General features: G+C 42.3%; 1 protein-coding gene across 16 annotated transcripts in view; it reads left to right on the forward strand.

The window, feature by feature from the left end:
• fbrsl1 (fibrosin-like 1) overlaps window positions 1–13446 on the forward strand; it is an 843225-nt gene that overhangs the window by 824523 nt on the left and 5256 nt on the right. For 11 of the 16 annotated variants that reach the window (XM_086011930.1, XM_086011945.1, XM_086011932.1 and 8 more), the window contains 6 exons: window positions 909–941; window positions 2517–2558; window positions 5014–5085; window positions 5533–5668; window positions 7423–7503; window positions 13023–13106. In XM_086011930.1, coding sequence (XP_085868056.1) covers window positions 909–941; window positions 2517–2558; window positions 5014–5085; window positions 5533–5668; window positions 7423–7503; window positions 13023–13106 — 448 coding nt within the window. The remainder of the gene's footprint in view (window positions 1–908; window positions 942–2516; window positions 2559–5013; window positions 5086–5532; window positions 5669–7422; window positions 7504–13022; window positions 13107–13446) is intronic. The other 5 variants (XM_086011934.1, XM_086011946.1, XM_086011931.1 and 2 more) reach the window with 4 other exon arrangements.

The raw sequence follows: 13446 nt of genomic DNA on the forward strand, positions 1-13446 counted from the left end.
AAATGGTTTATTTAGATGGATTCTGATGGGGACAATAAGCATCACTTCCAAAAGTCTTGAGTAAAGGCTTTGGTAATGCTGATTGTTGGAGGTGTTCCTTTTCCCATTTTTAATCTTTTTAAAACAAGTCAAGTAACATAAAAGTGCAGATACAACTGGTCCAGGGAATTAAGGAAACTAGAGACGATAATTATTTGTGGTACCTAACACTGAAATCTTCTAGTATTTACATCTACTGAGTTCTCGGCTAGTGCAGGAGCTGAGATGCCTTGTTGCAGAAAGCTGGTATATTTCTGTCACAAACTATACCAACTTTCAACCAAATGAAAGGTGAAATTTAGTTCAAAATCCATGGAGACAAGCTAGCTCAAAATGAATCGGGATGATTAAATGAAAAAAAACTCAGAGACCGATGATAAAAACATCTTGAGCACAAAATTCGTTCAGAGCTCATATTTCAAAAAAGTCTCTATAATATAGATAGGGTGCACAGTAATCTATAGCAGCAATGCACCATATATTTTGGCTGGTGATGAATATGAGCAGTGACACACAGCCAACATAGATAATGTGCTGCGTATTAGTTTAGCTTCTTTGAGAAAATGTTTGCATTATTTTGCTATCTGTAAGTGCTGTTACAAAGAATAATTTACCCTTTTACTGATGGTGACATGAGTATTTGATTTGTATCTGATGTTTTTAAAAAAAAAAAAAAAAAAAATGAATTGCATGTATCCCAAGAATCCTTTGAATTACCGCTGAGTGATTACGTTTGGGTGAATTTAATGCATTAGACACTGACAGCAGTCTTATTAGTTTATCCAAGATGGTTTTTATATTGTCAGTTCCCATTAATATTTTGCTTCTATCAATATAATTGTACAACCTTTCTGCCTCATCTTTTCTAGCAGTTGTCAGACCCCTACAGGCAGTCAATAAGAGTAAGTGAGATCTACCTTTTTTAATGGTTAATCATTTTATAAAACCATTTCACACATTTTAAGTTGCAGTATGTTTTTATTCCAAAACATCTAGTTTATAATGGAATCTATAAAAGTGTGCACATTGCAAGTCACAAGTTATTTTACTGCAATGGTTATAATATTTTTAATACCCATTTATAATGTTGGGTCTAAATTTCAAATGGGCTGCTCACTCTGCCGCCTACTACTTGGTTTCTGGATCTTTTTTGGCAGGATCCCATTGAATTACTTGATTCTCGTGCGTGATCTATTTCTGCTCTGACATGCTGGTGTATGGATATTCATGCACCTGATTCTCCAATTCAACCTCGAGGTCCAGAAGGAATGGGGCAAGAGGACTTACTTTCTTTTCCTCCATGTGGGAGCGAGGGCTGGGCGAGTTAACCCAGGCTGAGCAGCATTTATGGATGCTTGGGCATGATTTTTGACACATTTCCTTTCACGTTGGGGAAGTGTCTAATTAGAAGACTCCCTTGGGGGGGATTGTGTGTGATGTCAGAAAACTTCAAAGGAAAAGAGTAAATTATTTTTGTAATGAAGAGGCATTTTTTTAATTGAATTTATTTTGTAGATGTCCTGCCTTGTTGAATCCAGTCTTCATGGTTCTAATTGGCCAGACATGAGCTTAGGACACATTCTGAAGTATGGATATCATCTTGGTTCAGTTACTTCTAAACCATCACATTTTACAGACCATGGTGTTTCTAATTCAGTCACCAGTATAAGGAAGTGACAAATTTACTCATTCATGAACATTGTAAAGAAAAGGCAAGGCAGGGACACTGCTGGTCTTTGCAAACTGTGGTTAAACGTTTCAATAAAATTAAAGATTTCTGTAATCAAATGACTATGTTTGCTCTTGCGGGTTGTGAGATTGTAACGATGTTTGCATTTGCATGCATATTATTTTGGAGACTTAATTGAGTACTTTGGGACAAGTTAACTTGGTGGTGGCTCCCCTCCCAAGTGCTACAAATGAATAAACATGGCAAGTGCATTTACAATTAAAATTATTACAGAATGTTCAAGATGCTTAGATTCTCCGCCATCTGGCTTGTGGCATAGTTCCAACCAACCAAATTATATGGAAGCTTTTAGTGAACCTGCTCTATCTCCTTCCTGTGGTCTATATAGGGCCCCATCTTCAGGTCTTGTTTGCTTGTTAGCATCAATTGAGAGTTTGTTGTGGTCACCCACACATCAAAATGGTTTATTTCTGTAGTGGTACATCCATTTTGAATACAACCTTTCTTTGAAACATGTTGAAGTTCCTTCGCTTTCTGGCAACTTAAGATCGCAAATAATGGAGTTATCGCAAAGTTCTGGCTTGACAAATCTGTATGTGCTCCAGCAAGGCTTTCTGTCTTCCCACTGAACACTTCTCTGCAGTCTGCAAGTTCTGTAACCAGTTCCATGGAAGGCCAAGGGAAAAACTTATGGATCAGATTGTTAAAAAATCAAGACGTCTATTTTTGACATGGTTTCATCCATGAAGAGTTCAGTGTTTCATTTGTGTTTACTGTTTTCTTCCAGCTCCCACTCAAAAGGGTAAATCTACCTCAAAAACCACTGGGCGTAAGTATAATTTGAGTAAAAGTATTAGTTCAGACCCTAGCACACCTGGAGATGCATCTTTCCCAGGGCTTCAGTTTCATAGAAGCCAGGTTCAAGGCTGTCCTGGAAATATTCTGCCTCTGAAGAACTTTTTCTGGAAATTCAAAATCAAATAACATCCTTTACTGCCAGAAACAGAAAATTGGCTGGATTCTATAGCTAGACCTTCAGATTGGTGGCACCAAACACTTTTGTGGTTCCACACATCAGGCTCTTTTGGAAGTTTCACAATGAGCCTGCTAGCTCTTTGGTTACCTGAACATCTAATTCATCTCCCCTTCCCCTCTGAATTGCCAGAGAATTAATGATAGAAGCCCAGAATACATATGTTTACAACCACTATTATCTTCTCTATTCTTAAACTTGACTAGCTCCCAAATTACTCCCTATTCAGTCACGGAAGCCCAGTTATCCTACTGAACTCTACTTCTTGCATTATCCTCAAAATATACTCTCGCCAACTATTTATCTTTTTTGGGGGGTCAGGATGGGAAGAGAGAGTTGGTTCACAGTGCTGTGCTTCTCTGACTGGTTTGGGAACAAGTTTGGGCCATTGTTGAGAAAGGCGTGCAATGTATTTCTTTCTCTTCTCTTCCCCCTCCAGCCTCCCAGAAAAGGAAGCAGATTGTAATAACAAATTGGCAGGCTCTCGCTCCTTGAGTGCCAAAGTAATTGGTCATTCTCTAGGCAGACACCACCACAATAGTACAATAGCAAAATACTGCGGATGCTGGAAATCTGAAATAACAACAGAAAACGCTGGAAAAACTCAGCAGGCCAGGCAGCATCCGTGGAGAGAGAAACAGAGTTAACGTTTCAGATCGAAGACCTTTCGTCACCACAATAGTGATGTTTATCAGCAGGGAGGTTCAAATTACTTCAACCGCCACAGAATTTGTTAATGGTGCTAAGCACAGAATGCTTTCCTAAGGGTCTAACATTATACAATACCTTCTGAGTAAGGACTTGGTGTGCCCTCGCCAGTGCTCCTGTCACTAATATGTGGTGAAATAGATATTCTGGGGTGTGGGAGGGGGGAGCAAAATGCCTGATTCCTGCTTGTGAGTAGTATTTAGCCTTGCACAAATGTTTGTGTCCTTTTGAGCCTATTGCCCTATACAAGTTAATGCTGTTGGTCTGAAGATAATAACGTTGAAGGCTTTGGTCTCGGTCAGAGAGATAGCTCAGCTGTGTACTCTAATGACTTGACTGCCTTATCTAGGATAGATACATTCTCAGACCTCATCTTAATTTCATGCCAGACTTGGTATCCAAATATCATTGGGCTCAGGAGATAATCATTCTGTAATTCTATGCCCTCAAGTATGAAGGAGAACTTAGATTCTACCTTATGGATGTACGGATAATCGTCTGCTGCTATGCACATAGGAAATCCAGTCAACTGTGAAGACAAGACATTGGGTCATTTTATCAGAAAGCAAAGAATGGCTAAGTGGATTATGGAATATATCCAACTAGCATGGAGAGATTGTCCTCCATTCCATCCCAAAATAATAATTCACCACCCTGGGAAAGATTAACGGTCATTCAAGAAGAACTGTGCCCCAAATACGCATTAATTTTTTGAAATGGAAGATGTCTACAAGGCAGCCACAAGAAGTAATCCACATATTAACATTGCCTTTTGGACCTACCTCCCTTTCGCGACATGTAGTTTGACGGGGTCATTTTGGCATCTGCTGTAGTTCCTAGTCAAACAGATCTTTCCTGCTCATTAAAAAAGAACATCTGTGTAGGAATGAGCTGCGACATGTGGAGAAGATTGCTCACCATAGTTGCAATAATTCCCATTCTTCAAATTAAGTTCTCCTTTACATACCCAAACCTCCATTACCTGGATTGAGGAAGGGTGCTTTTGATTGCTTATTCTCCACGATGAGAAAAGGAGCCTAAACTCTTTCAGTAAATGAAGAACAGAGGATGTACCTCAGCGGTTTCTAATTCAGCTGAAATGCAAATTGTTATGGTTTCTTCAAAGCCAAAGTAGCACTTTCATAAAATCAAAACCGTTTTTTCATCCATATGTGTCATCCTGGCATCCCACTCCCAAATATGGGAGCAGTAAACCAGTTCAAATACAATGTGCAAGGCTCAGGATTACATATCTTTGTTCTAGTCTGCGTTCGTCTGCATATTTGTCTACTTACAACCAGCTCTTGCCGTATAATTGAAAAGGATTTCTGCATTCATGCTCTCAGCTCACCTGTGTCAGATATTTGCTTCGAGCTTCACCACGTACATATTTGGCTACCGTCCATTCAGAATTATTTTTTTTGCTTGCTATTTTATGCGGGTGCTTTGCATTTTGTTTCTGTAGGCCTATAGATTGGCATGCTTTTGTTGCTGCGGGTTGAAATGTGTCTGCTAAGATGTATCGTGTCTTTGTGTCTTACAGAAGCCTGGGAAATGGTGTGCCGTTCATGTGCAGATTGCCTGGCAAATCTACCATCATCAACAAAAATTAAAGGTATTAGAAAGACAAGCCTTCACAATCCAGGGACTAGCTAATTTTATATTCTTTCCTCTCTATATATACAGCTATCGGTGTAAGTGAGGATGTGTTTAAATAGTCAATGTTAAAACCTGCTATGTGTGTTAGAGCAGTGAGGTACATCCTCTGTCCTAACCCCCTAACTAGTATGAGTGACCATTGCTTTTAAGCAATTCTGTCCAAAATTCTTTGCCAGTATTTCCCGTGGAGGTTCTTGAGACTGGCGGACGATCAGCAGAAACACCATTTACGCTGTGTAAATGGAGTTTAAGCCAAATTTATGGTCCTCGATCAACAGGACCCCTGAGGGATTTCCCGGCCCGTGTATCTCCATTTTAACAACAGCTTCATTTTAATATCTAGAGCAAGTTTTTATTGTGGAATAATTATTACTACTTGTGCTCTGTTTGTTTTGCTTTAAAGCAACAAATGCCGATGGACCATCACAAACTCGAAATAGGGGGAAAACTGGACCTGTTTAGTCGGCCACCTGCGCCTGGAATGTTCCCAGGATTCTCATATCCACATGACCTTGCCAGGCCCCTCTTCTCAACCACAGGTATGTCAGCTGATGATGTGGAATGATTAATTCCCCTTTTTTTTGTTTATGTTTCCTTGTATTTTGAGTATTTTCATCCAGTGGTGGCCTCCCACACTGCAACCTGGGACCCAAGACAGTGGGCAAGTGCGATCATCTTCGTCGCTTCTACCAGCGCCACGCTGGAGGAGTGGTGAATTGCAACCAGAGAAAGGAGACCTTTGGATTTTTCATTCCTCCCATTAGCAAAGCACCTGCTGAGTTTATTGCCTGACTACGAAGCTGAGATCAGCAACTTATCTGTGGGAAGCCTGCTTGTTAAATGTCAGCTGAATGTTTCATCCAAACTAGGTGATTCAGCCTGTGGAGTTTACCTGGTGCTTAAGGCTCCCACCACATCCCTATGGTCCTGGGTTAAAGTTCCACCTGTGCTTGATGTTCTAATTCACTCCAGCCATGCTTGTAATCATCTTCATTAGTTCTTGGCGCAGCCACTTGGCAAGGGAGATTACAATCCAAACTTCCTCATTTTTTTCCTGATCTTGTTAGTGGCAGTGTTGCATTACATATGTTAATTACACCTGGGTCTGAATTAAATTGTTAAAATCGGCATTAAAATGGTGTGTCTAGATTAAAACTGATAATTTAAAATAATGAGTTGGCCTTACTCCAACAGTATGGCATGGATTTTGATGACTGTCACCCGACATAAACTGCCAACTCATCCAAAACTCGCCTGCACTTGGTTCCACTTACCTATCACCCCATCTCCAACACATTGAATTCAAAATCCTCTTCCTCATTTACCCGAATAGTCTTGCCCCATCTTACCTCTGACATCTCCTTCATCTCTTTAGACTCTGACCTCTTGCGCATCCCCGCCACTCAACCATCAATGAACCGAGCCTCCTTCCGTTTCAGCCCTACTTTCAGAACTTCCTAACTCCCTCCATTTTGCTACTTAAGTTATCACTGCTTTCAAGCATCTCTCCTAATGTTTCTAATACTGCTCACCGCCTGTAATTGTCTCGGGGTATTTACTACGTTGAAGGCATGACATAAATGCAAGTCGCTGGACATCTTCTGCACTGGATATTTGATGAGGGTTTCTTGAAAATCAATAAAATACAGCAACACAAAAAGCATTAAATAAATTGCCATCAGATGAAAAGTTCACTGATGTGTATAGCTTTTATCCCACCGCTGCTGGCACATTGAACAGTACCTCGCTCCTTCCAGGCACTGTAGATGTGCTGATATTCCTGGTACTGTAGGAGGTGTGCATGTTAACTTTGACTGGCTGTCCACAAGACAGATGGTTGGCTGCCCAGCCAACACTATGTTCAATAACAATCTGCCACTTTGCAGCATTTCTCCTAGTTTCTCTGGTGGATCTTCATTATCGCCTGGCTGCTGTCCTGTGCATTACAAAAGTTTGTAAGCGATCTCATTTAAAACCCGTCACTGGGGCTCTCATCTGTTAGATGTGTCCTGAAATCTTGGTGGATTGGAAAATGACAGTCTCCATCAGTCATGTGGAAGTAGAGTAGTGGATATGTTTCAATGGATTTCCATTTCAACAGAAAGACGCCTCCTGGGTTGATGATATAGTAATAATTTGAACTGTATGTACGTGTTCACTGAAATGACCCTATGTATCTCTATCCTCTGATGACTAGTTAACAGTATTGATGGATTGTTGCTTTCATCTTTCCTTGACTCCTTTATCCTTCATTTAACCGAGAAGCTGTTTTTTTTTTGTCTTTACCTTGTAGGTAATGCACATCCGGCTGCAACCTCCTTTGGGCCTCCACCTCATCACCACAGCAGCTATTTACCCACTGGTCACCTGGCAGGTAAGAACTGGGAGGCAGATTCTTGCAACCTTAGACTTTTAATGGTATTTGACATAGCAGTTGTTCACCTTGTATCCAGCCGCAGCTAAATCCAGTTATGATCAGCTTTTTTTTGTATTTAACTGTTCCCTCAGCTGCTTTTCTTTCCAGGGGTGGTGTTAACACAGTTCCTGCTGCAGCTCACAGGATAGATAACCAGGCCAATCTCAGCATCACGTAAAGCCAATGCTGCTTCCCGGCTTTAATAACAGAAGCCCCACTCAGTGCAATGACGGCCCAACCAACATTTCAACATCAAGTTACAAGATGCCGGCTCGGTCGATTGCATCAGCTGGATCTGCCTCTTGGATTTCAAAAAAATTCTTGTGCTGTTCTAGTGAAAAGAGCCATGGAAAATCCTGGGTAAATGGCACCGCAGCCTGAAGGAAGCAGCCAAGCCAGAATCTTGCCTGGGTTGGCACCCCCACCCTCTATATATAAAAAAAAAATTAAATCGCTCCTTGCTTTAGTTGAAGAAATAGGGTTGTTTCGCAACCACAGATTACGTTGGGTAAAGACATCCTCCATTGCTGCTGCGTAAAGAAACTTGACGGCAACGTTTTTTTTCAAATTTTATTGCAGTCACAAAATTTTTTTTTTTTAATATACATTTGTAATGACCTATTTCTGGCTCTGACAGAGATCTGCCTGAGCCAGGTCCAGGTTGAATCCACATTGCAGCCACACACCTCCATTAAAATGAACCAAGGGACTGTGTAGTCTAATGAGGTTTGCCAGTGAAACGCCATTCTTGAGCAGCATGCAATAAACGCTGGCCTTGCCAGCGATGCCCACATCCCGAGAACGAATGTGGGGGGGTTGAGGGGGCATGGAAGGAGCAGCCATTGCAAGCAATGGTACTAGTCTAGTTCACACATATACAGGAAACTTTGGTTTATCCGGAGGTTGAATGTCCAGAAACCTCGATCCACCGGCAGAAATCAGGAGCCGTTTTGTTAGTTTTTTTTTTCTTCTTGTGACTTTTTTTTTCAACAGTCAGGCTCTGCAAAGTCTCTCTGAAGCTGTTGCTAAGCTACAGAGACGCTTCCAAGGTACAGGCCGACTGTTTAGAAGCTGTTGCTAAGCAACAATGTTTGTTGCCAGATACGGAGGTTTTTTTTCTTCTCGTGGCTTTTTTTTCCAACAGTCAGGCTCTGCAAAGTCTCTCTGAAGCTGTTGCTAAGCTACAGAGACGCTTCCAAGGTACGGGCCGACTGTGTAGAAGCTGTTGCTAAGCAACAGTGTTTGTTGCCAGATACGGAGCTGAAAACCTCCGTATGCTTCAACATTAGCGCTGGTTTGTCCGGCAGTTTTGATAGATCGGCAACAGCTCAGTCCCATCGGTGCCGGATATCACACAGTTTCGTGTGTGTGTGTGTGTGTGTGTGTGTGTGTGTGTGTGTGTGTGTGTGTGTGTGTGTGTGTGTGTGTGTGTGTGTGTGTGTGTGTGTATAAAACATGAGTGCTATGCGTGTAGAAGTGATCAAATGGTAGCATTGTGAGAGAGTGTGAATGGGACCTGCATGTATGTGAGTGAGAGAATGTCCATGGATGGGAGCACCATGTGAGTGAGTGTGAGTGCATGAATAGTACTGCAGTGAGAATGAGTGCGTGAGAGTGACTACGAATGGGAGGACCAAGTGCGTGTGTAGCAGAACCTTGACAGTGAGTTGGCGTGCTGTGTCCGTGCATGTGACTGCGGGGGTGGGAGTGAGTACACTTTTACTGGCAATCGCACAAGAGTGCATAGTTTAATGGAAGAGTGGAGACTTCAACATGGAACCAACTTGGAGCCAGAACAGGTCTCCGTAGAGGCCAGACATTTAAATATATATATATATATTTTCCCCGATCCATTAAAATTTTGACAAAAAAACCCTTTCATTCAGTATCTTACGGTTGCAATGATGGGACTATTCCTCAATCCACATCTCTGCAACAGACTTGCTCTTTTCACTGAAGCAAAGAGAATTTTTTTCCCCCAAAGAGCAAGGCTGCGGTCTTGCCCGGCCCCCTCCCGCCACGTGCATGGGGGTGAGGGAGGCTGAGCTAGTCATATTCTTCCCTTCCCCAATTAAAGAGAAAAGAAAAAAAGATAGACTTGCATTTCTATAGCGCCTTTCATGAACACCAGACATCCCAAAGCGCTTTACAGCCAATTGAAGTGTAGTCACTGTTGTAATGTAGGAAACACAGCAGCCAATTTGTGCACAGCAAGCTCCCACAAACAGCAGTGTGATAATGGCCAGATCATCTACTTTACTGATGTTGATTGAGGGATTACTATTGGCCAGGACACCGGGGAGAACTCCCCTGCTCTTCTTCGAAATAGTGGCCATGGGTTCTTTTACGTCCCACCTGAGAGGGCAGACGGGGCCTCGGTTTAACGTCTCACCCGAAAATGGCACCTCTGATAGTGCAGCACTCCCTCAGCACTGCACTGGAGTGTCAGCCTGGATTTTTTTTGTGCTCCAGTTTCTGGAGTGGGACTTTAAACCCACAACCTTCTGACTCAGAGGAGAGAGAGAGCGTTACCCACTGAGCCATGGCTGACACCCCCAATTTTAGATATCGGCTTGGCCATTTCCTGCAGGCCACAGTAAGACCAGCTTTCTATTCACACAATCCTGGATGTAAAACAGCCCCATTATTTTCACTGAGCAGCACAAAAATTGTTTCTGAAGAAAGAGGCTTCGCTGCTCGGGACTGATTGACGCTCAAATTCTGGTCGGGCTTCCTGACTGTCAGGGCAGTGAGGACACCACTGGAATGCTCTGCACATGTACAGAATCAAGTGAATGGAAAACACCAAAGTCCGAATGCAGTTGAAGCTTGCAGTCTATAAAATGGGTGCTCCAACCGTTCCAATTCATGATTTTGAACTCCTAGTCATCCTCTGCCCACATGGGAAATCCAGGACCAAGCTGTGTGGTGGATCAGTTGGAAATGATTGCTAGTCGCTGGGATTCCTCCCACTGAGCTCCATATAACTGTACAAGCCAATGGCCTAATGGTTAGGGTGACCACAGCTAAGTTCCATGTATGTTGGACCATTTTAAAGTAGGACTGTATTTGCACTGTTGGTGACTGTGGTCTGAATAATATTAGAAGGTGTGGGCAGGACAGGGTGCTTGTGGTGTTACTTCACGGGGTTGCACGCATGGCCACATTTCTATATCTAAGTGAAGTGTTTGTAGGTCCCTGAATGTGACCACACTACCTGAATGAGCTGGTTGCAAACCTTGGGCAGGATAGGTGATGTCCTTGGAAGGCATTTTTTAGACTGAACACCATTTAACAAAACCTCTTCACTATCCTGCCCACACCCATCTGATGCTGCAACATGTTTGCCTGCCAGGAGGACAAAGAGACAACCTGTTTTGTGGGTTCGTCAGTCAGCTACTAGGAGGCATGTGCCAGTGACCTTGCTGGTGGTTTTTCCCCCTAGTAAGGAAGTGGCAAGCATTGGAAATTACAGACGTAAACCTACATCCCTCTGCACCATGATGCTGCGAGTTGCTCTTGTGCAGCCATTCTAAGAACACTTCCGTTTGTTAAAGTGCGTGTGGAAGTGTGAGTGCGCCACTTCCCTTTGCCTTCCACCATGCTAGTTTGTGCCATCTGCCATGCTAACCGTACAAAGACTAATAGTCACACATTAATTCCTGATTGCACATTGTAATTCCCAAGCAGCTGTCCCGGAGGTGCTGCCACATTCATAGTCGCGCTTTTTTTTTTTTACACGCACATAACCTGCACAGAATCTGAACCCCACACACTGCAGAGGAATTTCCCAGAGATTTTCCTGAATTGGCCACAGGTTTCTTTTGCTGTTCTTGCTGCTCTCGGGAGGTAGTGTGGTTGGGGGTGAGTCAGGAGTCTACGTGTTTGCACCCTGTCTGGATGGGCCTGATGGTCTTTTTCCGCCCTTTTCATACATTTGTGTGTATGAATATTCTAAGTTCATGTGAAATTTAAACCTTATCAAAACACAAGTATTGGAATGCTTTATAGATTGAGAGGAAATGAGAAACACACCAGTTAACGACATGCTTAAGAAAATTATTGTCACATGTTAGATTTTAGTAACTTGAAGCTAGCCATAGCTCCTTTAATTAACCTTACTATTGAAGCCATGCTAATATTTTTACCCTGTAATGTCTTGAGGTATATATAAAGTATATATTGCAGCTGCTTTTTTCCCCCAAATTATTTAATCATTTTAACTTCCTGAAGATAAAGTTATGTAGAAGTAAAGCAGCAGATGCGACGGGTTTTGCAAAAGCTTAGATTGTTGTTTGTCTGGGCATATTTTAACGTTTATTTACATACATTAAAGATGCAGTGGCCTCCTTATATTTTTTTCGAAGAGGTAAGAGCTGAAGAAATTTGCCTGTGGGGGAAAAACGAACCTCGCACCATTCATTTTGAACACTCTTAACTTTTTGCAGCAGTGTGTATGGACTGCGCAGTATCTACACAGGCCCGCACAATGCTGCAGCTTTCTACTGTAGCAATTGTAAATATCTTCAAGATGGACGCGGTGACAACCAATGTTCCCTCTAAATAAATTCTTTTGTGCCCGGTACCTTTAGGTTTGTTGGAGACAGCCGCACTCGCGCAGTATCTTAGAGGGAACAGCCTGTGAGCGACCTGCGCGGTACCTTCCCAATTGCTGTGCGGCAGCACATGTGCACAGCTTAGAGGGAACATTGGTGACGGCCCCTTTCTCTAAACCTATATATATGGAAGAAATATTGGCTGCTGTAGCTTTAATTTGAATGACAGTTACAATATACCTAAATTAATTTTCCCCATAGTTTTCGTGTGTTTCCAGTAAATGGGGAGAAATATGAGGCATTTCACTTAAATTCGTCACAATGCAGCATTAAATCCCGGCGAGTTAGGTTAAAATTACCCCCTAAATGTCGGGGGGAAAATGGAAGTTCGACACGGGGGCATTCTTTCAACCCTGTGAGAATAAGAAACCCGTGAGAGATAAATTGAGCATGAAATCATAAGGGCTAGGTGTTCCGCCCTTGCATTGACAATGGATGGTAAATCTAGCTCTGGGATCTGAAAACCAGCTTAACCAAAAAGTCTGGATATTTTCAGTTGCAGCATTTGAATAAATGAACAGGTGCAGAACAAAAACACCTGCTCTCTCATCTTTGGACTTTATTTTTTAAGTGACATATAAATGTTCTTTTTGACCAGTTTTTGAAAGGATTGTATTCATTGAGACAAGTTTTATTAGGAAGCTGATTTTGTAGTTTTGAGCGTCGGGAGAGGAAACAAGATGCTGCCTGGTTTTAAAGTGAGCTGTTTCTGCAAGTAAGCCTTCATAAAGAAAGATCAGCACCAGCTCTGGGTAAATCCCACCTAGATTCAGCCTGCAAAATGCAATGTGTGTTCTCAGACCTCAAAGATGGGCTTTTCTACAAGTGGCTGAATACATGTTAAATCCATGTTTTTTTCAGATCCATTCAGTAGATCAAACACCTACGGTGGCCTTGGAAACCTCAGCACCAGTGCCTTTGGAGGATTAGGCAATCCAGCACTTGGTTAGTACTTGTTTGTGTTGTAAATCTAAAGTACCATTATTCTTTGTGCTGTCAAAACAGTTGCTTAAGATAATGTATTTATTTAGGCAGCTGCACAGTTGCTTGTTTTGACCGGCTTTGGCTGTTTGCCAGCGCATTTTCTTCATGCAAAATTTAGGTATTTTAATGGGCCGTTGCTATCTGAACATGTCTTGGCTGACATTTTGCCAAGTTTTTTTAAAAACGGAAGCATGCAATTGACGATGTGATGATATTGCATTGCTACTCCTGCCATCTAAATCTGGCGACTGTCGTCGCAGGGCAGATCACGTAGCAGCTGCCCCGTCAGTGTGAACACTCT

This window comes from Somniosus microcephalus, chromosome 19, assembly GCF_052327205.1.
Source record: "Somniosus microcephalus isolate GS21.2 chromosome 19, FLI_Smic_1.0, whole genome shotgun sequence".
NCBI lineage: Eukaryota > Metazoa > Chordata > Chondrichthyes > Squaliformes > Somniosidae > Somniosus > Somniosus microcephalus.